The 25,126-nt window shown below is 46.9% G+C and overlaps 2 protein-coding genes across 3 annotated transcripts in view; both read left to right on the top strand.

Moving 5' to 3' along the window:
* Positions 1–2,366: 2,366 nt before the first annotated feature.
* Positions 2,367–17,917, top strand: INTS2 (integrator complex subunit 2). Of its 2 annotated transcripts, none has more exons than XM_050321583.1 (24): positions 2,367–2,725; positions 3,163–3,301; positions 3,962–4,064; positions 4,269–4,382; positions 5,198–5,328; positions 5,411–5,584; positions 6,193–6,383; positions 6,956–7,081; positions 7,470–7,541; positions 7,637–7,751; positions 8,352–8,420; positions 8,604–8,738; positions 9,146–9,322; positions 9,501–9,609; positions 9,936–10,040; positions 10,469–10,633; positions 10,800–11,001; positions 11,586–11,711; positions 12,940–13,129; positions 13,662–13,904; positions 14,782–14,889; positions 15,594–15,699; positions 15,880–16,056; positions 16,559–17,917. In XM_050321583.1, exons 1-24 carry the CDS (start codon positions 2,433–2,435, stop codon positions 16,726–16,728), a joined length of 3,540 nt encoding a protein of 1,179 aa, XP_050177540.1. In that variant the 5' UTR covers positions 2,367–2,432; the 3' UTR covers positions 16,729–17,917. The 2 variants fall into 2 exon arrangements, with proteins under 2 accessions (XP_050177540.1, XP_050177539.1); XM_050321582.1 differs by having other exon boundaries at positions 6,157–6,383.
* Positions 17,918–18,588: 671 nt separating this feature from the next.
* Positions 18,589–25,126, top strand: part of BRIP1 (BRCA1 interacting helicase 1) — a 45,258-nt gene continuing 38,720 nt past the window's right edge. Inside the window, 7 exon segments of the mRNA XM_050322004.1 lie at positions 18,589–18,643; positions 19,016–19,119; positions 19,894–20,022; positions 20,652–20,763; positions 21,218–21,409; positions 21,656–21,783; positions 22,586–22,720. Coding sequence (XP_050177961.1) covers positions 19,930–20,022; positions 20,652–20,763; positions 21,218–21,409; positions 21,656–21,783; positions 22,586–22,720 — 660 coding nt within the window. The 5' untranslated portion in view covers positions 18,589–18,643; positions 19,016–19,119; positions 19,894–19,929.

Below are 25,126 nucleotides of genomic sequence, written 5' to 3'. Positions count from 1 at the left end.
GTTTATCTCCTCCAGTGAAAGAAGCTGAGGTCCTTCCATTCCAATTAAAAATATGTATTTTTACCCAGATATGACTGTATTTAAGCCTTTTAGTCACCTTTGACTCACTACTTTTTGAATCAGGTTTCTGAACACCCTGTTGCTCGACCAGCAAGGCCACCAGCTGTACTTGTAACAACCCTGTTCAAGTAGCTGTAACATTTAGATCTTTCTAACATTCTCTGAAAAACATGAGTGGATTTATAATTAAATCCTCAGCTACGTTCTTACCTAGCTGTCAGTTATTGTATTTCTATATTTACCTCTGATGGTCATTTTAACTTCGTGTGTTGCTATGAAGACTTGCCAATGTCTTTAATCAAGCACTATTTGTTAATACTGTAATATCAAAATATTGCATTATTTTAAAGCTTTCAAAAATAAGAGGAAAACCTTTAAAAAAAGCTATTCCACGATATAATTTGCTGCACAACAGTATGGCACCGCATATCAGCCTCTTTGGGTAGTAATGCTGCATAAACCCTCGTTCTGAGCTGGGTTTCTTTGGAGAATTCATTCATTAAGGTGACATTGTACAACGTTACTGTCTCGCAACCTCCAGCTGGGAAGGTGGTTTTGTTTTATTATGGTTTTTGTTGGTTTGTTTGTTGTTTTGTTTTGTTTTGTTTTTTAAGTAAAGGACCCAGGACTATGCTTCATACTTAAAGGGTTTTTTATTATTATTTGTGGGTGTACTTTTCATTTTCAGTGGAGTAAAGCTTAATTTACAGTAAAACTGGATTTTGGACCTACCACAATCCTCAGGGTCACTTTTTCAGGACGTTACTCATCGAGCTTTAGGTTTTTCCGAGTCAACTGGATGCGAGGACCTCGCCGAGCGCCGGGTCGGGAGGACGCAGCCTGTGGCCTCGTGACTGGACACGTCGCCCCTCCGGCACGGCTGGACACACCGGGGAGCTGCTCCAACACCCCATGGCACGGCTGGACGTGCCAGGGAGCCGCTCTGGCATGGCTGGATGCACTGGGGAGCCTTTCCAACACCGCTCTGGCACGGCTGGATGCACTGGGGAGCCTTTCCAACACCGCTCTGGCACGGCTGGACACACCGAGGAGCTGCCCTGATACCCCTCTGGCATGACTGGACAGGCCCAGGAGCTGCTCCAACACAACTGGATGGGTCCAGGAGCTGCTCCAATACAGCTGGACGGGTCCAGGAGCTGCTCTAACATGGCTGGACAGGTCCAGGAGCTGCTCCAACACGGCTGGACAGGTCCAGGAGCTGCTCCAACGCCTCTGGCACAACTGGATATGCCAGGAGCTGCCCTGGCACACTGGACATGCCGGGAGCCTCGCACAGCCACGTGCCCTGGGCCAAGCCGCTGCCGCCGTGCTCATCGTGACAAACACAGAAATAAAAAGCGATTTAAAGGAAGAAACACTATTGCTGCCGAATGCCATAAACACTGAGTTGTACAAAATTGTGATCGAGGAAATGAAACGTAAAAAAAAAAAAAAAAAAAAAAAAAAAAGTTTATACTTTTTAAAAAACAAACAAACAAAAATAATTTCAAATGGAATAAATTATTCATGAAGCCTTGATTGTGGTGTGGGTTTATTGAGGGGGGGCGGCGCCCCTCGGCCTTTCTCCCCTTCAGCCCTTCCTGCCCTCAGCCCTCCTGTCCCTCATCCCAGCCCTCAGCCTTTACCTCCCTCAGTCTTTATCTCCCTCAGCCTTTACCTCCCTCAGCCTTTACCTCCCTCAGCCTTTACCTCCCTCAGCTTTTACCTCCCTCAGCTTTTACCTCCCTCAGCCTTTACCTCCCTCAGCTTTTACCTCCCTCAGCCTTTACCTCCCTCAGTTTTTACCTCCCTCAGCCTTTACCTCCCTCAGCCTTTACCTCCCTCAGCCTTTACCTCCCTCAGCCTTTACCTCCCTCAGCCTTTACCTCCCTCAGCCTTTACCTCCCTCAGCCTTTACCTCCCTCAGCTTTTACCTCCCTCAGCTTTTACCTCCCTCAGCCTTTACCTCCCTCAGCCTTTACCTCCCTCAGCTTTTACCTCCCTCAGCCTTTACCTCCTCAGCCTTCTCCCCTCTCGGCCCTTCCTGCCCCGGAGCTTTCTCACCCCTCAGCCTTTACCTCCTCAGCCTTCCCGGCCTTCCTCCCCTTCAGCCCTCCCTCAGCCTTTCCTGCCCCTCAGCCTTTCTTCTCCCTCAGCCCTTCCTGCCCCTGATCCTTCACCCTCCGCCTCCGCCCTCCCTCAACCCTTCCCGCCCTCATTCCCGCCCCTCAGCAGTCCCTCCCCTCAGCCCTCCCGCCGTGGCGTCACTTCCCTCTTCCCCCGGTAGCTCGGGCGGTGGCGGCGGGCGCGGGAGCCGTGAGGGAACCGTGAGGGAGCCGTGAGGGAGCCGTGAGGGAGCCGCAGCCGCCGCCATGTCCGACTGCTCGGCGCTGCAGTTCGTGAGCCCCTACGCCTTCGAGGCTATGCAGAAGGTGGACGTGGTTCGCTTGGCCGCGCTGAGCGACCCCGAGCTGCGGCTGCTGCTGCCCTGCCTGGTGCGGATGGCGCTGTGCGCGCCCGCCGACCAGAGCCAGAGCTGGGCGCAGGACAAGAAGCTGATCCTGCGGCTGCTCTCGGGGGTCGAGGCGGTGAACTCCATCGTGGCGCTGCTGTCCGTGGACTTCCACGCACTGGAGCAGGACGCCAGCAAGGAGCAGCAGCTCCGGTAACGCGGGGGTCTGGAGGCAGCGCTGAGCGGCTTTTCCAGCGCTCACAGTTGCTGCTGCCCTTCGTGTCCCTCGATAATCTCTTAGGAAAGCCCCGGGGGTTGACAGGGTTTAGTTGTCTGTCCTGGGACCTTCTCTCCCGGCTCCAGCTGGGATGCACCGGGAGCTGCCCCGGCTGGGGAGGATCTGGGAAGGCTGTGTGGGATTGAACAGACAGGTCATAGGGATGCACTTCCCTGACTGTTTGTGCTGCTGGGGAATGGCAGCACCCGAAATTTTGATAATCTACCCAGTTAGGTTTCATGTACTGCCCTTGCAACACTTTTTTCTCGTCTTCGTCGCGATAGGAGAGATCCCCTCAGAATTCCGTCCTTCCTTTGAGTGAAGGCATTTCTGTGCTTGCAGAAACATTTAACAGTTGTTAACTGTGTGTCAGGCACAAGCTGGGAGGTGGCAGCGGGGAAAGCATCCTGGTGTCCCAGCTGCAGCACGGGCTGACGCTGGAGTTCGAGCACAGCGATTCCCCCCGGCGGCTCCGGCTGGTGCTGAGCGAGCTCCTGGCCATCATGAATAAGGTAAACCTCTCCATATCTGCATGTCTGCAGAGTTTAGGGTGGTGAAAATGCGCTCTGGAGAGGTTGATGGGATGTTTGGTTGTTTCTGGTGCCGGTGTGAGCGCTCCTCAGTCCTTACCTGCTTCATCAAGCCTCCAGCCTCAGTCTGAGTGAATAGTGTCTTGTGATTAAATTCCTTGTGAACCCACCTTCCTCGAGAAAGTCTTTCTTCCTCAGAATAAGCCAAGTCTTTGCTAATGTGATTCGGGCTCTGCTGTACTCAAATATAATGTGATTTGGTGATGTATCAGTGCAGAAATAATATTCGAAAATGAAGTTATGACTTGTCTCCATCCAGTTCTTGGCTCCTATTGCAGTGTGGTATTAGCCACCATATTTCACTTGCCCACCACAGCGTTTTATTTTCCTTGTGTAAACTTAGAATGTTTTTAGAATTGTCAGTGAGCTATTTCTCCTTCTCCTGTAAAGAAGCAGTGGTACCATCCCTACTGAAGTATTTCCAGTAGTAAATATTCCTTATTCTAAGCACCTTTCCTGCTTCTGTGTTGGTAGCTGTACATTTTTGACAGTTTTTAATCTATTGAATCTGCTGGACTTAAAGCAGATTTAGACAAGTTACCTCAAAAAACCCATTCAGTGGTGATAAATATTGTCTTGCAGGTGTCAGAATCCAACGGCGAGTTTTTTCTCAAATCTTCCGAGCTCTTCGAGAGTCCAGTTTACCTGGAGGAGGCAGCAGATGTTCTCTGCATTTTGCAAGCAGGTTGGTATTCTGTGTTTACAGCGTTTTCTGCCCTCTTACCAGCGTAACAAAATAACTTTGGGAGCCATTGCGAGCATTTCAGGTTCATCTGAGCTGTGCAGCTCTTCGAGAGAGGAGCAGATCAGAGATTGATTGTGTTGAAAACAAGGTTTCACTTGTGTTACAGTGAAACATTGTGACCTCTAACACCCTCTTTTCGTGCAGAGCTGCCCTCCCTGTTGCCCATAGTGGATGTGGCTGAGGCTCTGCTGCACGTTAAAAACGGGGCCTGGTTCCTGTGCCTTCTGGTGGCCAATGTCCCTGACAGCTTCAACGAGGGTGAGTCACAGCTTCTTCTTGTCCAGCTCCTGCTCCAGGGCTGAAATGATTTCTAGCAGTACACTTAGTTCTCTGTACCACGTGTTGTACATGTTTGAACTGGAGAGTGTTTGGCTCATGGGATATAATTTGAATGCATTCACACCTAGAGATGCTGGGTTAGGGTTGCCCTCCCATCATGTTGATTCCCATTTTTTGCAGCCTGCCTGTCCCAGATTTTCATCTGTAGGTCGATTACAAAGGCTGGCTCAGGCTGATAAACTGCTCTAGCCTTGCTGACAGTTCTTGTCCCTTGCACTGAGACATTTTCTGAGGTGAACATTTGTACCGATGGTGCATGTTTGACATCCCTCACCTGGCACTTGGATTTCAGTCTCCAGGACTGCCAGGTGCCCAGGTTACATTAGGTAAGGTGTGAGCAGTAACTGGGTGATGCATAAATCTGTAATGACCCTGTAATTTATCTGGGGAGAGCGACCAGTTCCTTGTTCCACTTCTAGAGTGCAGCTTGTGAGTTCTTGCCCCAACCAGGTTTGTGTGGCCCAGCTAATATTAATCGTGGTGAGCTGAACAGAACAGCTTGGCTCGGTGTGTTGGGTTTATCACAGAATGGTTTGGGTTGGAAGGGAACTTAAAGACATTTAGTTCCAACACTGACACCTTCCACTAGCCCAGGTTGCTCCAAGCCCCGTCCAACCTGGCCTTGGACACTTCCAGGGATGGGGCAGCCACAGCTCCTCTGGGCATCCTGTTGGACTTTGTGGCTTTCTGTTGGAAAGGACAGGTGTCCTGACAGCTCCTGTTGGATATTTAAGTGTGCAGAGGTTTGATTAAGAACGGGGAGCGGCAGGATGAGGAGAGCGTTGGAGGCCGGCGGAGAACGGAAGCCCTTCGGCACCTGTGCAAGATGAACCCTTCCCAAGCCCTCAGGGTCCGGGGCATGGTGGTGAGTCTGCCACGAGGATCATAACTGTGACCCTCTAGTTACAAATAAGAGCTTTCTAACCAACACAGATCATTTTATCCAGGTGGAAGAGTGCCACCTCCCAGGTCTTGGCGTGGCTTTGACCTTGGATCACACCAAAAACGAATCTTCAGATGACGGAGTGAGTGACCTGGTGTGCTTTGTCAGTGGGCTGCTGCTTGGGACAAACGCAAAGGTTCGGACTTGGTTTGGGACTTTTATCCGAAATGGCCAACAGGTATGAAAATCTTTGGATGTTCTGCTTTAAAAAAATAAATTCAGCTATCTCGCTGAAACCCTTCTGGGTGTGGGCACCCATATTTGTCTGAATGCACATAAATCCTGTTTAGGGAGGAACCTTTACAGGGCAACCTCCTCTTGTGGGACCATCAGGTCTATAAATGGTGTCCCTGAAGGCAGCAGCTGTTTGGTTGTTCCTCTGAGAGATTTTTAGGCCTGGAAACCAGACAATTGTATGTAATGTTTATACCTGATAAAATGTATGAACACGTATGAACATGTTTATCAGGTAAATGTTACATACAATTCCCTGGTTCCTCAGAGTTCACAGTAGGAAGGTGCACCTCGACTGGCTTAGCTGACTTAGTTAAAGCTTGTATTTTGGTGGAAGAAGCTGTTGGGGTGTGATCGTGTGCTGCCTGTTGGTACCGAAAACTGTAAAATAATAATTTAAAGCAGCCTTGACTTTGTCATTGTGGAAGCTCTTCCGCAGTACCCTGACGGGATGAGTTTTGCGTCGCTTGGGATGGATTTCACGCGCCCGTTCTCACCTTTTAACCTCTCACGCAGAGAAAAAGAGACAATATCAGTTCTGTGCTGTGGCAGATGAGGAGGCAGCTGCTCCTGGAGCTGATGGGGATCCTGCCCACGGTGCGCAGCACCCACATCGTGGAGGAGGCGGAGGCCGACACGGAGCCCACCGTGTCCGTGTACTCGGGGCTCAAGGAGGAGCACGTGGTGAAGGCCAGCGCCCTGTTACGCCTCTACTGCGCCCTCATGGGCATCGCTGGGCTCAAGTAATGACCCTCCTCTTGCTCTGGGCTGTGTTCAGGGCTCGTCTGTTCGTGTCTCAGCAGGGGTTCGGGGCTGTGGGCACTTCCCTCATGAGCTGTGTCTCAGTGTCACCTCGACACAGCAGCACTCGCCAATCTCATACCAGGGGAGCTCTTGATTGCTGCCAATTCACTGCTTACAATAAGTCCAAGCCCACATGGTTGGAGCAGTGTGGAGAAGAGAAAGTAGCTGGTCGTTCTGCCATTGGATGAATTTTGAATTTCTATTCCTTTTACTTTTTTAGAGCGTGCTAATGTAACCTCTTTACACTTTGCTAGTTTTAATTTATGTATTTTGTACTGCTAGGCAAGGTGATATCCTGGGGGAGCTTTCCCACTGTTGGTGTCTCTTAACAGAGATTTTTATGTCTTAAAGTCCTGTGAGAATCACCAGCAAATGTTGATACTCATTGATAGCAACTTGATGAACAATAACAGGGAAAATTCCAGTCTTTAACCCCTGTGATGAGATGGAAATATCCTCACTCTTGAACTGAGTCACAGATTGAATTGGTTGTGTTCTCTGTCCTGTCCAGGCCAACGGATGAAGAAGCTGAGCAGCTCCTGCAGCTCATGACCAGCCGCCCTCCAGCAACTCCTGCCGGTGTCCGCTTTGTGTCCCTGTCCTTCTGCATGCTCCTGGCCTTCTCCACCCTGGTCAGGTACCTCCCAGGAAAGCAGGAGCTTTCTCAGCATTTTACTCCTCTAGCACCATGAAGCTGCACAGTTTTTCTCCCCTCATTTTGTATAAATTTGTAGATAATTTTTATGTAAGTCTCTGTGTGTTGATGGAAGGCACTGAAGTAGCAGTGCAGATATTTAAGGGGTGTAGCTCCCTGCTGGCTGCATTCCAGACAGGAAGTTCCCTGGCACTTGGCCTGACCTTTGGCAGCTAAATATCACTGTTATCAGCTGTTGGATGCTAAAGAGAAAGTGACAAAAAGTTTCCTGGAAAACTCCTCAAACAGTAGCTCTTCTGGTAGTAATTTTTATTAAAATGAGGGCTGGTTTTTGTTGGAAAATGATCCTTTATGGATTTCCTTTGTGCAGCACCCCAGAACAGGAGCAACTCATGGTGATGTGGCTTAGCTGGATGATAAAGGAAGAAGCCTACTTTGAGAGGTGAGGGCAGGCTTTGTTTTGTCTGAGTGGTTGCAGTCATCTCACATTTATTTACGTCCTGTTGGAAACCAACTCTCCCCCTTTGTTCCCATCAGCATTTCTGGTGTGTCTGCTTCCTTTGGGGAGATGCTTCTGCTGGTGGCCATGTATTTCCACAGCAACCAGCTCAGTGCCATCATCGACTTGGTCTGCTCCACCTTGGGAATGAAGGTTAAAATCAGCTTTTTACTGTGGTTTTAGACTTTTGTATTTCCTTTAGTTCTGATAGAAAGAACTTGAGGTTGGCTGTTCTACCTAAAGCAAAGATAACCTGATAAAAATAAGCAATTATCCAATAATTCCTCTGGAAGGACGTGAAGTTACTCATGTCCATGGATACAGAGGAATGCTGGGATAAAAGTGTCCCCAAAAAGTGCTGACTTGTTCAAGTCACATTTGCAAGGAATGAGCTCTTCAGAAGATGAATCGAAGTAGTTTCCAAACCAAGCTGCAAACTTTTTATTGTAGGTGAATAAATATATATTTGTAATAATTAATGTCAGGAAATTGCCAACGATTTTCTGTCATGAAAAATGTCTCATCAAAGGTAAAAGCTGGATAGGGGTTTTTTTAGGATAAGGGAGACGTGGAGTGATGAACTTGGGACATTTATAAATATTTTTGTTTGACACTTGCAGTAGAGATGTGAATGTTTTCCTGCTATGCCGGTTTTAAAAGGCTAAAAGTTACCAATTTATAAAATAAATTTGCAGTCCTTGCTTATGAGAAAGCTAAAACTTGCACTTCTGAGTCGTTTGTTCCTTATTTCAGATTGTTATCAAGCCCAGCTCGCTCAGCAGGATGAAGACAATCTTCACACAGGAGATTTTCACTGAACAGGTATTTTCAGCCCAGGGTTTTGGTTTTTTTTTCCCCTTCCCTTTTTTCCTTTCCATTCAACTTCCAAACCCCCAAGAAGAAGGGAATGGCAGGACAGGCTGTGCTGTGTGACCTTGGCCCCTGGTGCAGGGGGAGGAGGTGGATGTTTGTGGGGTCTCTGTGTTCACTGTACCCTCCCTGTAGGTGGTCACAGCCCACGCAGTCCGAGTGCCCGTCACGGGCAGCCTCAGTGCCAACATCACCGGCTTCCTGCCCATTCACTGCATCTACCAGCTGCTCAAGAGTCGCTCCTTCACCAAGCACAAAGTGTCCATCAAGGTATCACCTTCCTTTGTTTTCTGCTCAGAGTTCTGGATGTTAACCAGGTTGTGTAGTTGAATCCCAGGAGCAGAATTCGTGATCAATCTTACACCCCACTACCATGTTATTTGAGGAGGATCTGGGCATTAAGTGAGGGTGCTCAGCTCTGCAATCCAGAGACCACAGCTGAGTGAAGCTGAAAATAATACATTCATTATCCCCCCCCCCATCTGTGCTTAATAAAATTTTAGTCGGAATGATTTTCCAGCCAGGACAAGCTTTATTTGTGAGTGTCTCCAGAGCAGGGTCCAGGAGTCAAAGCCTCATTTACTTAAGTTTTTGTGACTAAGGGGGAGGTACTTGCAGGCAAACCAAACTGCCCCCCAGCTTGGCAACTGCTCGTGCCATGGGATGTTCTCTCCTAGGACTGGATCTACCGGCAGCTCTGCGAAACCACCACCCCTCTGCACCCTCAGCTGCTCCCTCTTATCGATGTCTACATCAACTCCATCCTGACTCCTGCCTCCAAATCCAACCCAGAGGCCACAAACCAGCCTGTCACAGAGCAGGAGATCCTGAACGTTTTCCAGGGCCTCTCTGGGGTAAGTGATTTATTCGGTCCTTTGATGTGCAGGTTGGGATTTTGGGTGGTAAAGTCCCTTCACTTTTGTCTTTCCTGCCTGTGAGCTGCCTCCTGCTACAGTGATATCTGTAGGTAAATGCCTGTTTTGTCGAGGATCAGGCGTGCAGCATGACCTCTGTGTGTGGTTTTGTGTGCAGGGGGAGAACACTCGACTCACTCAGCGCTACAGCATCACCACACAACTGCTCGTCCTCTACTACGTCCTGTCCTACGAGGAAGCACTTCTGGCCAACACAAAGATTCTGGGTATGTGTGACAGCAGCAGGGGGAGACAGATTAGCTGGAAATCAGCTGCTAAGGGAGGAGAAATTCACTGTGCTCTCACATTCAAGCATAAAAAGTTTAGATTCTTGTAGTAAATAGATTGATTTAGAAAGCCAGGAGATAAAGTTTCTGCTGAAACTCTGTGGTTGAGTGGTTTTGTTTTCCGGATGAAAAAAGGTCCAACCTGGCCAAAAAGTTGCCAGAAATAGTTGTGACCATCTAATGAAAACACCAAAAATTAAAAAGGACTTTGTAATAAATTGAGATCTTCATTTAATCACCTGGTTTCTTGTGCTGTTCCCTTGCAGCTGCCATGCAGAAAAAACCCAAGTCTTACTCTTCAGCATTAATGGATCAGATTCCAATCAAGTACCTCATCAGGCAGGCCCAGGGGCTGCAGCAGGAGCTGGGAGGTAAATCTGTGTGTGAAGGTCTGACGTGCACAGAGAGGGAGGCAGAAAGTGTTCCCAGCTCAGTGGCTGTTGCTTCTTCCATTGTTTGCCTTCCTTTCTCTTTCCTTTAAAATAACTGAGTGAGATTAGAGATGGTTAAAGAGTAATAGTGAAAGTGTGAGGAAGGGAGCTCATTTTGGAGTAGGCCTTACCTACCTGGGGCAGGTTTTAGAGCAGGAATGTTCAGTTGTTCCAGACTGAATCACCACAGGTGACTTCCCAAAAGGGAACTTTTCCTTTCCGTCGGCGTTGGAATATCAGGCTGTGAATGTGCAAGCCCCTCGAGCTCCTGGGCAGTGATTCTGGTTGAACTGAAGGGCACAGGTGTGCTCAGGGGGAGGGTGCAGCTGCTCACATCTAAGCTGTGCCCCGTTTCGGTGCCCCCCCAGGTTTGCACTCTGCTCTGCTGCGTCTCCTCGCCACCAACTACCCCCACCTCTGCATCGTGGACGACTGGATCTGTGAGGAGCAGATCACAGGCACTGATGCCTTGCTGAGGAGGATGCTCCTCACCAACATTGCCAAGAACCACTCTCCCAAACAGCTCCAAGAAGGTAAATGGCTTCATTTGAAGTTGATTCTTTCCGAATCTGTTGGAGTTCAGTGGGTTTGGAAGCCTGTCGGTCACACCGCGTTTACAAAACCGAAATGTTCTGCTGCCCAGCAGAAAAAATGGCACAAGTCCAGTTTTACCAAGATCCCACTGTCTTTGCTTTCCAGCCTTTTCCATGCTGCCTGGAAATCACACCCAGCTGATGCAGATCTTGGAGCACCTGACGCTTCTCTCAGCCGGGGAGCTGATCCCGTACGCGGAGGTGTTGACGTCGAACATGAATCGCCTGCTGGATGCTGGGGTCCCTCGGGGCATCCTGCAGGCTGTCAATAAACTCTGGATGGTCCTGAACACTGTGATGCCCAGGAGGTGGGGTCAAAATACTACTTGGTTCCTTGTTGCAGATAGAATCAGAGAATGGCTTGGGGTGGAAGGGACCTCAAAGATCATCATCTGGTTCCAACCTCTTTCTGTTTTAAAAATAATGGCACAGTGCCCTTACCTGGGAAATTGGAGGTTGTGAGTGAATGGAATGTGTTGGAGATGCATTCCTTTTTGTTCTGCTGAAATTTTGAACCTTTGCATTTAAAAAGGAAGGTGGTTCTTGTTCCCAGGTGAAAGGAAGTCACCAGCTGACTTAAAATACAGGAGTATGGTTTTATAGCATATATTGTTTATCATGAGTTACTGATGAAACATGAACTTACTTTGGTAAAAACCTGCCTTTTTTATGAAGGAGGTGCTGCACTGCAGTGAAAACAGTTTGGTTGCTGTCATTCCAGTAAGTCAGCTGTGTCTTGGTTAACTGCAGGGGCTGCAAATGAACTGTGGGGTTTTTGCTCCTTGATGGGTCTAGAAAAGTAGAGCTGAGTGAATGTCCAGATGCTTCAGGGATCCATTTTCTCATATGGATTATCTACTAAAAAAACCCCATGAAAATGTTCTCCTTGTAGGTTGTGGGTGATGACTGTGAATGCTCTGCAGCCCTCAGGAAAAATAGTCCGGCAGCAGAAATACACCCAGAATGACCTGATGATTGACCCCCTGATCGTCCTGAGGTGTGACCAGAGAGTCCACAGGTGAGTGTCTCCCTCCCTGAGGGAGTGCTGAACAGAAAGGTGCCTCACAGGAAGCTTCTACCTGTGGGGTTTGGCCCCAGGCCACCCCTTTTGGCTGTGTGTGGGTCTGTGGGGAGCAGATGTTGCAGCAGGGTTGAAGTGGCTGCTGCCCCGGGCTGGTGGCCGAGCTGTGCCATCCTCCCAACCCCACAGCATCCCTGCCACCCCTCTGGGGCATCCCATCTGTTTGGGTGCCAGTTTGTGCCAGTGGGTGCTTGATGGACGTGACAAAGGCAGGTTTGCTTCATTTCCCAAGGAATTCTTAGCAGTGCTTGGAAATTGGTGCCTGCAGATGCTGGCGGGGCCGGAGGAGGAGCTGCAGTGCTGCTTTATGGCTCTGCTGCAGAAGGGTAAACTGTGAGCTGAGGTAGTGAAAATGATCATAATCAGTAGCAGTGCACCAGCTTTTAAGGAGAATGTGGAATAATGCAAACAGTGAGTCAGAATTTGTGAATTACAGCTCTGCTTTTTCACAGTAATGAAGAAAATGGCAACTGTTGTTCTAAAAGGAATGGTTTTAAATGTCCTTTAGCCCCTGGCTTTATTCCTTGTGTGTTCAAGTTCACGTCTCCAGTCAGTTGTGGTTTATTTTCCCTCTTTTTTATTACCCTTTTGTTCATAAGAAATGGCTAATAGTCAACTTGATTTGTTTTTCATGTTCTTGTTTGTGTGCATCTGGCCCCCCTTGCCCTTTGGCAACTGAGCTGTGCATCCCATTTTCATGTGAGTCGCTCCAACTCCTCTAGACTTCGAGTGTCTGTTCATGGCAGCTGTAACCCCCAACCCTTGGGTGAAATATTTCAATGTTCAGCCCTGGATGCAAACTGAAAATCCTACATTTCTCAAAGTGTTAGGAAGATTTATAATGCAGTGTGATCTCAGAACTCTCAGTGTTATGGCAGCAGCTCAGAGCTGCTCTGCCTTATTTCCCCCCATCATTCCTTATGTAACTGGTTCATCTGACCCTTTTCAGGTGTTCTTTGTTCATCAGCAGTGTGTGTATTTACGTGTCTGGGCATGAGAGAAGTGGGACTGAATGGAAACCTCTGCTGGGTTAGGAAAAAAAAGCTTTACTGTGAACCAGACTCGCAGAGGAGCCCGTGGGAGTGCTGTTGGTTTGTTCATGTTATCACTGTTTCTTGCTCTGCCCACTGAAATGTCTTTCTTTTATCCTGTGTTCCCATATCAGGAGCCCTCCCCTGATGGATATAATTTTGCACATGTTGAATGGGTATCTCCTTGCTTCCAAAGCTTACCTCAACTCTCACCTCAAGGAAACAGCAGAGCAGGACATCAGGCCCTCCCAAAACAATCCAATGGGTCCAGAGGCCCCAGAGGTTACGAGAGAAGAATTAAAAAATGCTTTGCTTGCTGCTCAGGTAAGGGGGGAGAAATGGATGTTAAGCATTGTGAGGGAAGACAGTGATAAAACAGAAATAGGAAATTAAAAAGGCAGGCATTTTATTTCTTTTTTTTTTTACCAAATTCTGTTACCATGGCAAAGAAAAACTGCCTCTGTATTCAGGGTGTTAAACATTTCCTTTTTTCTATATCCTGCTCTGGAGGGTTTGGAGCAGGGAAACACAAATAAATGTGACAAACCTCATTTATTTGCCCAGTGTTACTGGAGTGGGAGGCTGAAGAATGGTTCACTTCCCCAGCTTCCCATCATTGCTGAGGAATCCTCTTGGAGTCTTGACTGAGATAAAAGTGCTGAGGTTTTTTTTTTTATAAGGTTCTACAGGATTTGTGATCTGAGCTGTTTCCAATCTGCATTTAAAAATTCTACAGCCAGAAAGAAACCCTGGCCACCTGAGAGCTTTCTGTTCCTTAAACTGTTGTTCCTCTGCTCTTGATTTTTCCTGTTTCCCCGGAGTTTTCATGCTGCTTTGGGGTTTGTTTTCTCCCCAGGACAGTGCTGCTGTGCAGATCCTGCTGGAGATCTGCCTGCCCACAGAGGAGGAGAAGGGCCAGGGCAGCAGCTCTGCTGCTTTGCTGCTGGGACCCCCCAGTCCCCCGGGCCCCAGGGGGGTCGAGGCCGAGGAGGAGGAGGGTTTGCTGTGCAACCTGAGGGAGGTGCAGTGCCTCATCTGCTGCCTGCTGCACCAGATGTACATTGCTGACCCCAACATCGTCAAACTCGTGCACTTCCAGGTCTGCCTTGCCCTGCTTTGTTCTGCTGTTGTTCCTCGGGTCAGGGAAGGGTCAAGTGAGGTGGTCACAGATCTGGATTGTGTTCCTGGCCTTGTGTTCCTCAGCACTGATAATGACCCTCTGCTCCTGTGCCCCCACATTTCTAGTGCTTACATTTCCTCCCTGTTTCAGGGTCTGGACTCTGTTGTGGGGAGAAGGGAGCACTTAAACTATGCCTGCTCCTTGTCATTAAACATGTACTTTGTTTGTATTTCTGCCCTTCTTTATAGTTTGTCCATCTAGGCCGAGGAAAACTGGCCTAATCGTCTCCTAATTACTTGTTCCACATCTTCTGTGGGTTATTTTTCTGGCCACGTGTTTAGATCAGTGTTCCCTTTAATCAAAACTAATTTGGCTTCCAATGTAAAACATCTTATCTTTCCTTTTTGTTAGGGCACAGTTTATCTCTTTGGGGTGGAAGGAGGAAGGTTGTCCCTGCCAAAGCAGCTGTGCACCTTCCAAAAGAAAAAATAAATAAGAGGGGAAAGATTAGCAATTTTTAAAATATAAATGTGTTTTTAATGCATGTTAAATTGCTCCTTGCCAGATGGCAGACTCTTGACAAGGAGTTAATTTGCCTTGACCTGGAACTGATTAAGTACTAAAAAAGTCATTATGGTGCAGTTGTGAAATGAGCAAACTGGGGCTGCTGGGGAAGTTTGGAACACGGGAAAGACAAGGAAGGAAAGGCTCACTGCAGTCTGGTTGTGTCTGGGGAGTGGAGGGAAGGATTCTGTGCAAATAATCCACTGAGTGCTGAGGGCAGAGAACTGACCTAGACCCTGGGTTTGTACCCAGGCTGTGACACATTGACACCTCTCTGTCCTTCCTCACACAGGGCTATCCGTGTGAACTGCTGGCACTGACAGTGGCAGGGATTCCATCCATGCACATCTGCCTGGATTTCATTCCAGAGCTCATTGCCCAGCCTGAACTTGAAAAACAGGTACTGTGCAGTCACCTGCTTTGGGAATCACTGTGGGGAGTTAATCCTGAGGAGAGAAAACAGTCACTAAAAACATCCTGTTCTAACTTGCCCGGGCTGGTCGAGCAATATTTGTAGCACTTTTACCTTAAATTAAAGGCCTGGCATTGCAGGTAACTGGAATTTGTTGGGCTACAGATTCCTGTGTTTCTGTATGGAATGATGGAATGGTTTGTGTTGGAAGGGACCTTTAAATTAATTTAATTCCAACCCCTCCTGCCATGGGCAGGGACACCTCCCACTAAGGCCAATTTGCCACATCGAGCCAGCTTTAGAGTTTGTTTAATCCCTTCTCAGTACTGAGTTCCTGCTGCTGAGGAGACACTCAACTGAGGTTAAAATGAGAACAATCCAGACCCAAGCAGCTTTTCCAGGGCTTGGGTTGGGAGCTCTGTGTTGTTTTGCTGCTCACCATTAATGTTGGAACAAACTGTGTCTGTGGGGGAGAATCTGAAACACTGATGCTGGTTGTTTTACTTAATATGAGCAGGGGAAAAAAAAATCAGAATAACTGTTATATTAAGGCTTTTTCAGCTTTCATTTCTTGGTAAAATAGAGAATATTTACTAACTTGTGATTTTCGTCAAGAGCTTTGGAGATAGAAAGTACAAGCAATTTGTAACTTTATTGCCTGTTTCTCTCTTTGCCTTTCACCTACCTGCCAGATATTTGCCATCCAGTTGCTGTCCTATCTGTGCATCCAGTATGCACTGCCTAAATCCCTGAGTGTGGCTCGTCTGGCCATCAACGTGATGGGAACCCTGCTCACAGGTGGGTGCTCCAGCAGCCCCCAAAATCCTTGCTGTGGGAATTAAGATGTTTTGTCTAAATTGATGCAGTTTGGTGTGAATGCCACTCTTGTGGCAGTTAATACTGGAAATGCAACCCCAGTTCCTGGCAGGGTTTTTATAACAATTCCATCTTGCTTCCCCACGTCCTCCCCTCCGGCAGTGCTGACCCAGTCGAAGCGCTACGTGTTCTTCATGCCCACCCTGCCCTGCCTGGTGTCCTTCTGCCAAGCCTTTCCTCCCCTCTACGAGGACATCATGTCCCTGCTGATCCAGATAGGACAAGTCTGTGCCTCTGATGTTGCCACACAGACACGGGACTTCGACCCCATCATCACCCGTGAGTCGAGAGCGCCTTTCTTTCACAAACAGCCTCGTGGCCCCAGGGGGGACCCAACCTGTGGTGATGTTTCCAAAGTTGAACGTTTCATGGAATTTACTGCTTGTAAATACAGATGGAATAGGGGCAGGTGGATTTGCTGGATAGAGAAGGGAATTTAGATGTCCCTTATCTAAAGTACTGATTGATTAAACTTTGCCTTCTCTTCTCTTTCCCTGCCTGCACCGTTACAAGATGGGTCCCTGCGTGCAGGTGCTGTGCAGAGAGCTTGTCCTTGTAGGCTGAGGATTAATGACATGAGCAGAGGCCACTGGTTTTTGGAACAGCAGGGCACACAGAAATGCTGTTTTGTCTCTAGGCAGTCGAGTGAAGCCTGGTGAATAAAATAGTGATGGCTCAGATTTGCAATCCCATCACATCTATCCATGTTAGGGGTGGGAAATAACAACTTTCAACGCTTGATTTATTTAATGTACTTTGCTGCCTCTGCCTCGTTTTGCAGGTCTCCAGCAGCTAAAGGAGAAACCCCACGATCTCTCAGGGCTCTGGAAAGACTCCTCTGCCAAGAGCTGCTCCAGGGACGTGGCCAGCCTGGACCCCGACGTGCGGCTGTGCCAGTGCGTGGAGAGCACCATCATCGACATCATCAACATGAGCGTCAGTGGCCTTTAGGAACAGCTCAGGGGCGTTTGGAGCTCGGCCCACTGCCCACAGTGCCTGAATCTGAGAAAGCTGTGAAAGTGCTGAGGAGCTGGAGCAGAAATGCCTGATTTTCATCCATTGATTCACTTATGGCCCAGGAATCAATTCTTTTCCAGAGGCTCACGTTGCTTCCAGTGAAAACTCCTGAGGCTGGTGGGATCAGGAAAGAATTCCCAGTGGAACTGGGAGTGATCTCCAGGCTTGCTGAGTTTCTGAGGTGATCCAGCAGCACAGCTGGGGGGGATTGAGGGCACTGGAAAAGGGAATATTTCATTTGGTGAGCAAACAACAAAATGAGGGGAAGGAAAACCTGGGGATTCCGGTGAGTTAAATGAGCTGTCCCAGAGCAAGATGGAATAAAGTACTGTGAGAAATACCTGAAAATGGAATAAAGAAATACCTGGAAAAAAAAATACCTGAAAAAAATACCTGAAAAAAAATACCTGAAAATGGAATAAAGAAATACCTGAAAAAAAAATACCCTGAAAAAAATACCTGAAAAAATACCTGGAAAAAGAAATACCTGAAAAAAGAAATACCTGAAAAAAAATACCTGAAAAAATACCTGGAAAAAAAAATACCTGAAAAAAAGAAATACCTGAAAATGGAATAAACTCTGAGAAATACCTGAAAAAGTGGTGCCAGTGGCTTCCATCATCACACTGAGGGCTAAGGAAACGTTTGAACTCGTTTTGTTTGTGTGTCAGGCCATTGGTCAGAGTTTCAGGAGCTTCCTTTAAAGATCAACCAGCCCTCCCTGAGAGTTTGAAACTGCTCTGGAAGCTGCTTTAAAAAAAAAAAAAGGATTAACAGTAAAAATGAGTTTATAAATGTGCTTCTTACAGGATGGGTGTTTGTCATGCAGCTCACATGAGCTGGTACTTTTTGACTTAAACGTGATGGGAAAGACCTGAAAATGAGATCATCAGGGTAAGAAATTGGTGTTGAGTGTGGAAAGAAGGAAAGGAAGGAACGACCAGAGCAGTTCCAGGCAGCTCAGAAAGCCAAATCCCCCTCTTGGAGTTGGTTGTTCTTTTCCACCCAGGGGATTTTTGTCATTTACTGTAAATGATGTAAATAATCTGAATGTATTATTTTTTTCTCTCAGTTCCAAGTGTAATTTTTTATGCTGTAGTGGTATTTAAATAAAAAAAAACAACGGTATGGCTGAATTTTGAAGGGAGTTGCCTGTATTGATTTTCAGTTTTCCAGTTTTTAAGTTTTCCAGACTCATCCCAAATTCCACCTGAGGGAATCCCCACCCCGGGACATCCCAACAGCTCCCAAACCAAACAGATCTGGGGCTCCTGTGGTTGGGGCAGTGTTGAAAAATCATTGACTCTACAAAAACTATTAGTTTTTTATTCCCATAAATTATTTTCTTCCCTATTCCTGAATATATTTCCAGGGTGTTTTCTGTGCACTGCCCTTAAAACAAGGATAATAATAATAATAACGATAACAAGGATAATAACAATAATGGTAACAATACCCAATAGTGATAAAACCTGATAATAATAATAGTGGGCAATAATAATGGTCAATAACACAACAAGAGCAGTAATTATGAAGGTATAATATATAATTATACAATAGAAGATAATGTAAAATATATAGTCATATATAATATAATGTCAATTGTAATATAATACAATGTAAGCAATAAAATACACTATTATAAATAATACTAAACTGGCGGTTGCCTAGCAACGCGCGCATCCCGGAAGCCAACAAGGCGCGCAGCGATTGGCTCCCGGCGCTCGGGGGGAGGGCGCAGTGTGCGGCTCGCCGATTGGCGGCGCGCGGCCCTTTCCTGTCAGCTGATTGGCTGGGGCGGAGGCGGGAAGGACGGATGGCGCTGAGGGCGCTCCGGGAGCTCTGAGGGGTTCGTGAGGGGAGCGGGGCCGGGGCTGAGCCCACCCGGGGATCCCGCGACCAGGGACCGCTCTGCGGGTGGGTTCGAGCGGCACCACTTCCTCAGGAGGCAGAGCCGCTCCGCCCGGGGCCGAGCTGGCGGTGAGGCTTCGCTCAGGGCGCCCGAAGCGCTCCCGGCCGAACTGGCGCTCCACGGAGGGGACCCTGCGGTGTCCCCGACCCTCCCAGCGCCTCACGGGCAACCTTAACTCGGAGTTATCCTTCATTAAGGATCCCCTGAATGATCCCCCTGAATCTGTGGGGAAAAGCCTTTTCGCGGGGGGGGTCCTTCCATCCACCCTGCCTAGGATGCAAACTCATGTCAGCAATCTCCTTTCCTTAGGATTGCGTTTTCCCGTGGAGGAGCTCGGTGATGAAGCTGAATCATGCCGTGTGTTGGTGTTTTTTGGATACGTGTATTTAATTAAAAGTCAGAGGAGGACACAGGTTAGTGGGTTGATTTATCGCCTGGAATCTGCCACTTTAAACGTGCTCTGTTGGTCAAGGCTGAAAACTTGTAAGAAAAAAACCCTGTGTTGTTTAAAAAATATGGTCTCTTTTGAAGCCTTCTGTGCCTCTTCAGTATTTTTAGTTCAGTAATTTCAACTTTGTAGCACGATAGGGAAATTGTCTTTTATTATCCAGAGTGACAGATGTTCAAGGTAATAATCACAGGATTAGTAAAGTGAGTGACACCCCATTTCCCCCCAGTAATTACTGTGTTATTTGTGGAAGAAAAGTGTTCGTTTTAAAACATTTTTAAAGTCAGTATCCAGTTTTATTTTCATTGTTACAAGAGGGGTGGTACAAGCTACTGTTGACAGCTGTGTCTTTGGAGTTTGCAGTGTCTTGGAGTTCAGGCTGCTGGAGCTGCAGAATTGAAGGACTGCCTGATATTTAGTGACTAAAAATCCTAAAATCCCTTTTCCCCGTGGCTTTTGAGTTTTTATCCCAACGATCTCCAGTCTGGCTGGTGGAATCTGAACCGGTGTGTGCAGTCCTTTGTGGGTTTATTTAAATTGCTGGTGTGACTCATTAGCTGGTGGCAAGTTGCTCTTGTTTGTAACGAGGACCAAGCCCTGCACTTCAGTTCTGTTGTTGTCCTGAACCATTACCAGATTAGCTGCTTCTCCATGTTCTTAGTTGTTGTTAAATGTTGTTTCAGGCTTCATCTGGCTGTTACTGTTGACTTGCTAATACTATTTTATCTTTTAATTGCAGTTCTAAACCTGAAGTAAAGGGGAGGAAGAGCTGGCAATGTCTTCTGAGGGGGCAGAATACACCATCGGGGGGGTGAAGATCCTCTTCCCCTGCAAGGCTTACCCCTCCCAGCTGGCCATGATGAATGCTGTGAGTACAGCTTACACTGCCAGCTCCTAAACCAAGAGTGTTTCCCACTCTTTGGAATTCCAGTTTCTCTATCAGCATGTAGGAAAAGGACATATTAAATTCAGGGCCTCCGGTGTGTTGAGGATTTGTTGTAACAGCTGTGCTGTGCAATATCTGCAGCGTGCCCAGGGGATGCTGAGGTGCATTTTGGATTTGTGAGCATTTGTGCTAAGAGCCAAGTTGTGTGTTGTGTAATATATATTTTTATTTTTATAGATATACTGTTAGAGAAGTTATATATAACTTTGAGGGGGCACTGATTTAATAAAACATCTGTCTCTTAAACAGAATAATAAAGTAATATTTCAATAAGTTTTCACTTTATTGGAGTTTTTAAAAACGAATTGTTACACTTACATTTAAATATTTTAAGGAGTTTTAACCATTTAATTTTTTTTCTTTTCTCTGTGGCACAAATGGTTTGGTTGTTGTTATTATTATTATTAAAGGTGATTGTGGGGGTTGGTTTTCTACTTGTCATAGGACAGCAGGTGTTCTAGACGTTTTTAGAAGTTATTTCTGAGGTGAGCTGAAGACATCTGCTTTGCTGTCTCTTAATTCTGGTTTTGCCCTTGCTGTTCTCCTTGAAGATAGTGAAAGGTTTAAACACCAGGCAGCACTGTTTGCTGGAGAGCCCTACAGGCAGTGGGAAAAGCTTGGCATTGCTTTGCTCTGCGTTATCATGGCAGCAGACTCTGCACGGTGAGTTGTCTCAGTGGCTGCTTGCACAGTTTTTGTTACCAAAACAGTGAATTGCTGCCGTTGATCCGCCTTTAATTTTGTTTATCAGCCTTGGATGTCAGGTGTTTGTGCACCATTACACACCTTACCTTGCTGGCAGCACAAAGCAGTGGTGGCCAGTAGAGCTGAGCTGGATTTGGATCTCTAAGGGAATTGTTTGGCTGTTGGAACTTTGGAGGAGAATCCTCGTGGGTGGCAGTGGTGTGGGTGGCACTGAAGGGGAGAGGTGTTTTCACTTCTCAGGGGTTACAGCTCTTTGCACCGCAGTTCCTCAGGGGGTGGTGGGAACTCGCTCAGCTCTGCAGACACCCCGGGTTTACAGCTGGTGCCTGAGCTTCCACCTGGGCTGTTGTGCCGGTGTGGGTGTCCTGTGAAACCCCGCTGCTTTCAGTGACAGCCGATGTGTGTCCCTCAGAGAAACGCGAGCTGAGCCGCTCCTGGGAGCAGGACAGGAAGGCAGAGCCGGCCCCGCCCTGCCCCTGCACGTGTCACTGCCAGCCCAGGGGCAACGAGGCTGCAGCGAGTGGGAACCCTGGGCCTTCTCGTCCTTCTGACAGCTGGGAAACAGCCACTTCCACCAAACCTGGAAGCCCCCTGACTAACACAGGTAACTTCACACACACCCAGCTAAAAATTTGTTCTGAGAGATGTCTTTTGCTTTCAAGTCAGGTGTTTTTTTTTTGCCATCATCATAGAGTACTACAGAACTCTGCCCTGCGTGAAATCTGTGTGGGGATTAATGGGTCTGGAAATGTCCAGTACAGTTACCCACATCACGTGTGTTTATAGTAAAATCCATTTTTAAATTGCTGCCCTCATTTAATGCACTTCTCTTTTCTTTGATGAGTTACAGAATGTAAGGAAAATGAAACTCTAGCTTCGAAGTTGGCTGCCAAAAAGAAGTCATCCCTACATGACAGTGAGACTGATGATTTTCAAGTGGACAGGAAAAGGATCCGTCCTTTGGAAACAGAGCAGCAGGTGAACAAAGTTTATTGGCTGTAAAATAATCCAGGTGCAGCTAAACCAAGCTGTCAGATACCAACCAGTATTACAGAGAAGGGTGTGGACAATAGTTGAGTCATGTCACAGTTCAGATTGACAGGTTTCTGTTCATTTTTATTGTTACTTGTTACAAAAGAGTCCAGTTGTTGCATTTAAATGTTCATAATAGCCTGTCCTAAACCATACCCTGCCTATTTAAACAAGCAATATCCCCAAAATATGTTTATCCCCAGCTGATCTGTGATACTAAGCCAAAGTATGAGATTCAGGAGTTGAAAGTGCTCTTGGAAATGGTTTCTCTCCAGTCTGATGTTGGTATCTCTGGCCTGGTGTGTGGAGTGCAATATTTCTGTTATGTTTCCATCTGTGTCAGTGTTGGTGTCCCATGGCTGAGGACTTGTGCACTAAAACAGCTTTTCCATTGCTGCAGAGCACTTTTGGTTAAGTTTTTACACCAGCACGGCTTGAATTTGCTTTTTTGGTTTTGTTGAGAAAGTTTTCTGCTTATATCTATATAGCACTATAATGTCTCTCAGTTTTGTGACAGTGAGAAAATAAAGCAGGAGAGCTCAGCAATAATTACAGATATTTTGTAATTAAATCTTCAAAGCTTTCCCTGAAGGCTTTTTGTGGCTAAAATTGGTTAAGCTGCTGTCAAACATTAACGGTGCACGGTGTTACTAAAACAGCCTCAGTGGAAAAGAGCTGAAGCAAAGCCCTGCAGAGGGAGCACATCCTCCTGCCCAGGGCATTTGTACACTGTTTTTGTCCCCAGCAGGTCAGAAAACGCCACTGTTTGGCCAGAGGAGTCCAGTTGGTCGATGCTTTAGAAGTTTATCATCAGAGGAAAAACGGAGAGCTCACTGTTCACTCTGAAAAAAGGGTGAAAACCGCTGCTTGTTCTTCCCAGACAGTAAGTGATGCAACAATACCTTTTACAGCAGGAGTGGTACTTCAAGAACAATTAAAAGCAATATTTAATGGCTCCCCAATTGCATAAAAGGTGGCCCAGCAACTCAGCCTGTAAACTGTCAGTGTGTGACAGCAATCGTACAGCAGGTTGAAATCCATATTTTATATTCCAGCCTCTAGTAGATTGATGACATGGAAGAACTGGCAACTGGGCCCGTGGAAATCAGCTGAAATCAGGGTTTGTAGATGTTGTGCCACCTTGAATTAAGTTTGGTTTCCACACACATTTCAATTCTTCCAACAGCTCTTTGTAAGTCCTAAATGAGCTGCTGTTTTAATCAGTGCAACCCAGAGCAGGTTTCCAGGATTCCGTGCCTTTGTAAACACAAAGGAAGCCAAAAGCTGTAGTGTTACTTTTAAGACACTGGGAGCTAAATATTTTCTTAACAAAAGTGAATCTGTGTTGCAGGTCATTTGATGGGAGGTGGGTTCTGTTGGTTTTGGAAAGCTCTGAGGATTTCTGAGTAGGATTCAAAATGCTTTGTGTGCCACTGAGCTTCAGCTGATCATCTGCAATCCAGAGGCCAGCAGAGTGTGCTATTGATTCTCAAATAAAAAGGTCTTTTTGCCTTCCTTGATTGTAAAATTTCCTTTGGTGCTTTGGTGTGGGTATGTGGAAAACTCGAGTTAAACTCATGGAAATTTCTTGTAGTGAAGAAAATTGAAAACTTGTAGTATAGGTCAGCTGATTGTTAAGTAAGAAAATACTGAGAAAACTCTTTGTTTTAATAGCTGAGCTGCACCTGTGTGTGTTTAATGTGCCCTCCATGGGGCTGATTTTGCAGATAGACAGTACATACAAACATTGTAGTGTTTGCTGCATCTGCAGAAAGAAGTAACCCAAAAAGAAATGAAGGTTTTTATTTCTGTTCAAGCTTCTTTTTAAGAAGGAAAGAATCAAGCGTTGTTTTGCTGTGATCAACTTTTCCTTTAGCACACTGAGAATTTGGCTGGTAGCAAGAAGGAGTTGCAGAGAGCGAGGCCTCAGTTGTGCCTCAGAACCACTGATGATAAATGTGTTTGTTTAACACATGAAGAGCACACAGCATGGGCTGTTGGGTACAGAAATGCTTTTCTGGTGTAGCTCATGAAGTAAAGTCAATGCAGAGGATGTTCAGCACTCATCATAAAGCACTACCTGTTTGGGATGGTACAGTGATGTAATAACAGTATTTTCTTCATCACTGACGCAACCCTGTGTTTTACTGTAGTTAATCCTCTGCTCTGAGCAAATTTAGTTCCTTGTCAAGTCCTGTTTGTGTGCAAAGGAGAGATGGGTGGGTTGTTGTGAGGATCAGAGGTGCTGCCCAGTGTTGCTCCATCAGAACACCTGTGGATGCTGGGGGTGAGAATCCAAGCCTGTTCTGAGCTGCCTGGGAATCCATCTCTGCCCTCCTGCTATTAATTCTTGCAGGACAGGGCGGTTCTGCTGTGAGTTTAGGTGGGAAATGATACCCTGCTGGTGCTCTCTTGATTCCTCGTGTCCCAGAATGGCCTGAGAAACTGGGGCAGCTGGGCTGAGGAACCCCCATTTCCAGCAGGTAAAGAAAGTAAACAGTAAATGGAGAGTAGTGTAACAAACACTTGGGGTATCAAAAAACAGCTGTGAAAAGAATCTGTCTTAATGTGCTAGCCCATTGCAGTTTGACATATTGCTTACAACCTCCACAATGGGGCTTGGGTGACTTCTGTTACACATTCCAGGGCACTGGCAGCCTGGTACAATCAGGGTCTGCACTCCAGAACGGGCTAATTTACCACGATGGGCTGAAGAAAGTTGTGGATTTGTATTACAGGCTCTCACCTGACACCGTATCTGATCCCCTTTCTGCTGATTGACGTTTTGAATGAGCCCTTTGAAGCGAGTTCCAGCTTAATTAAAACGTTTGCTGGGTTAGCAGTGATCTGTGAAAGCCTGTGATAAATATTGAACCGGGTTCACCTGCTGGTGACTGGGGGAGCATAAACAGCTGCTTTGTGCTGCTTGGCTCCAGAGGCTGCAGCAGCAGCAGAATGCTGGGCTTTGAGAGCTTCCAAAGCAGAGCTGAAAAGCCCTGCTAATGTCACTGCTGATATCTCCCCAGATCGTGCTTGTGTGATATTTCACACAAGGGGCATTCACTGCTCCATCATTCACATGGCTTTGTAAGTGGGAAATGGAGATGGAGATAGGAAGAACTCCTCTTACCTCTTTGTGTTTCAGAGATCACAGCCCCAGTGTTTGTTTAGCTCTATTTTACACGCAGGACAGGTCGGGGGACTCGATTATTCCCTTTTTAATCGGGCTTCCACGTTCTGCCCATATAAATATTGATGTGATAGGCTGGTTTATCTCCCCCTGACAGCA

This window comes from Myiozetetes cayanensis, unplaced genomic scaffold (genome assembly GCF_022539395.1).
Source record: "Myiozetetes cayanensis isolate MyiCay16 unplaced genomic scaffold, myiCay2020 scf27, whole genome shotgun sequence".
NCBI lineage: Eukaryota > Metazoa > Chordata > Aves > Passeriformes > Tyrannidae > Myiozetetes > Myiozetetes cayanensis.
This window is presented reverse-complemented; position numbering and strand designations above follow the sequence as displayed.

What these genes read in the sequence shown, in the direction of transcription:
- INTS2 (XM_050321582.1), top strand. Translation starts at nt 2,433, where the DNA reads ATGTCCGACTGCTCGGCGCTGCAGTTCGTGAGCCCCTACGCCTTCGAG. An exon ending in ATGCTTTGCTTGCTGCTCAG is followed by an intron (nt 13,130 to 13,661) that starts GTAAGGGGGGAG and finishes TTTTCTCCCCAG; the next exon opens with GACAGTGCTGCTGTGCAGAT. An exon ending in CTTCGACCCCATCATCACCC is followed by an intron (nt 16,057 to 16,558) that starts GTGAGTCGAGAG and finishes CTCGTTTTGCAG; the next exon opens with GTCTCCAGCAGCTAAAGGAG.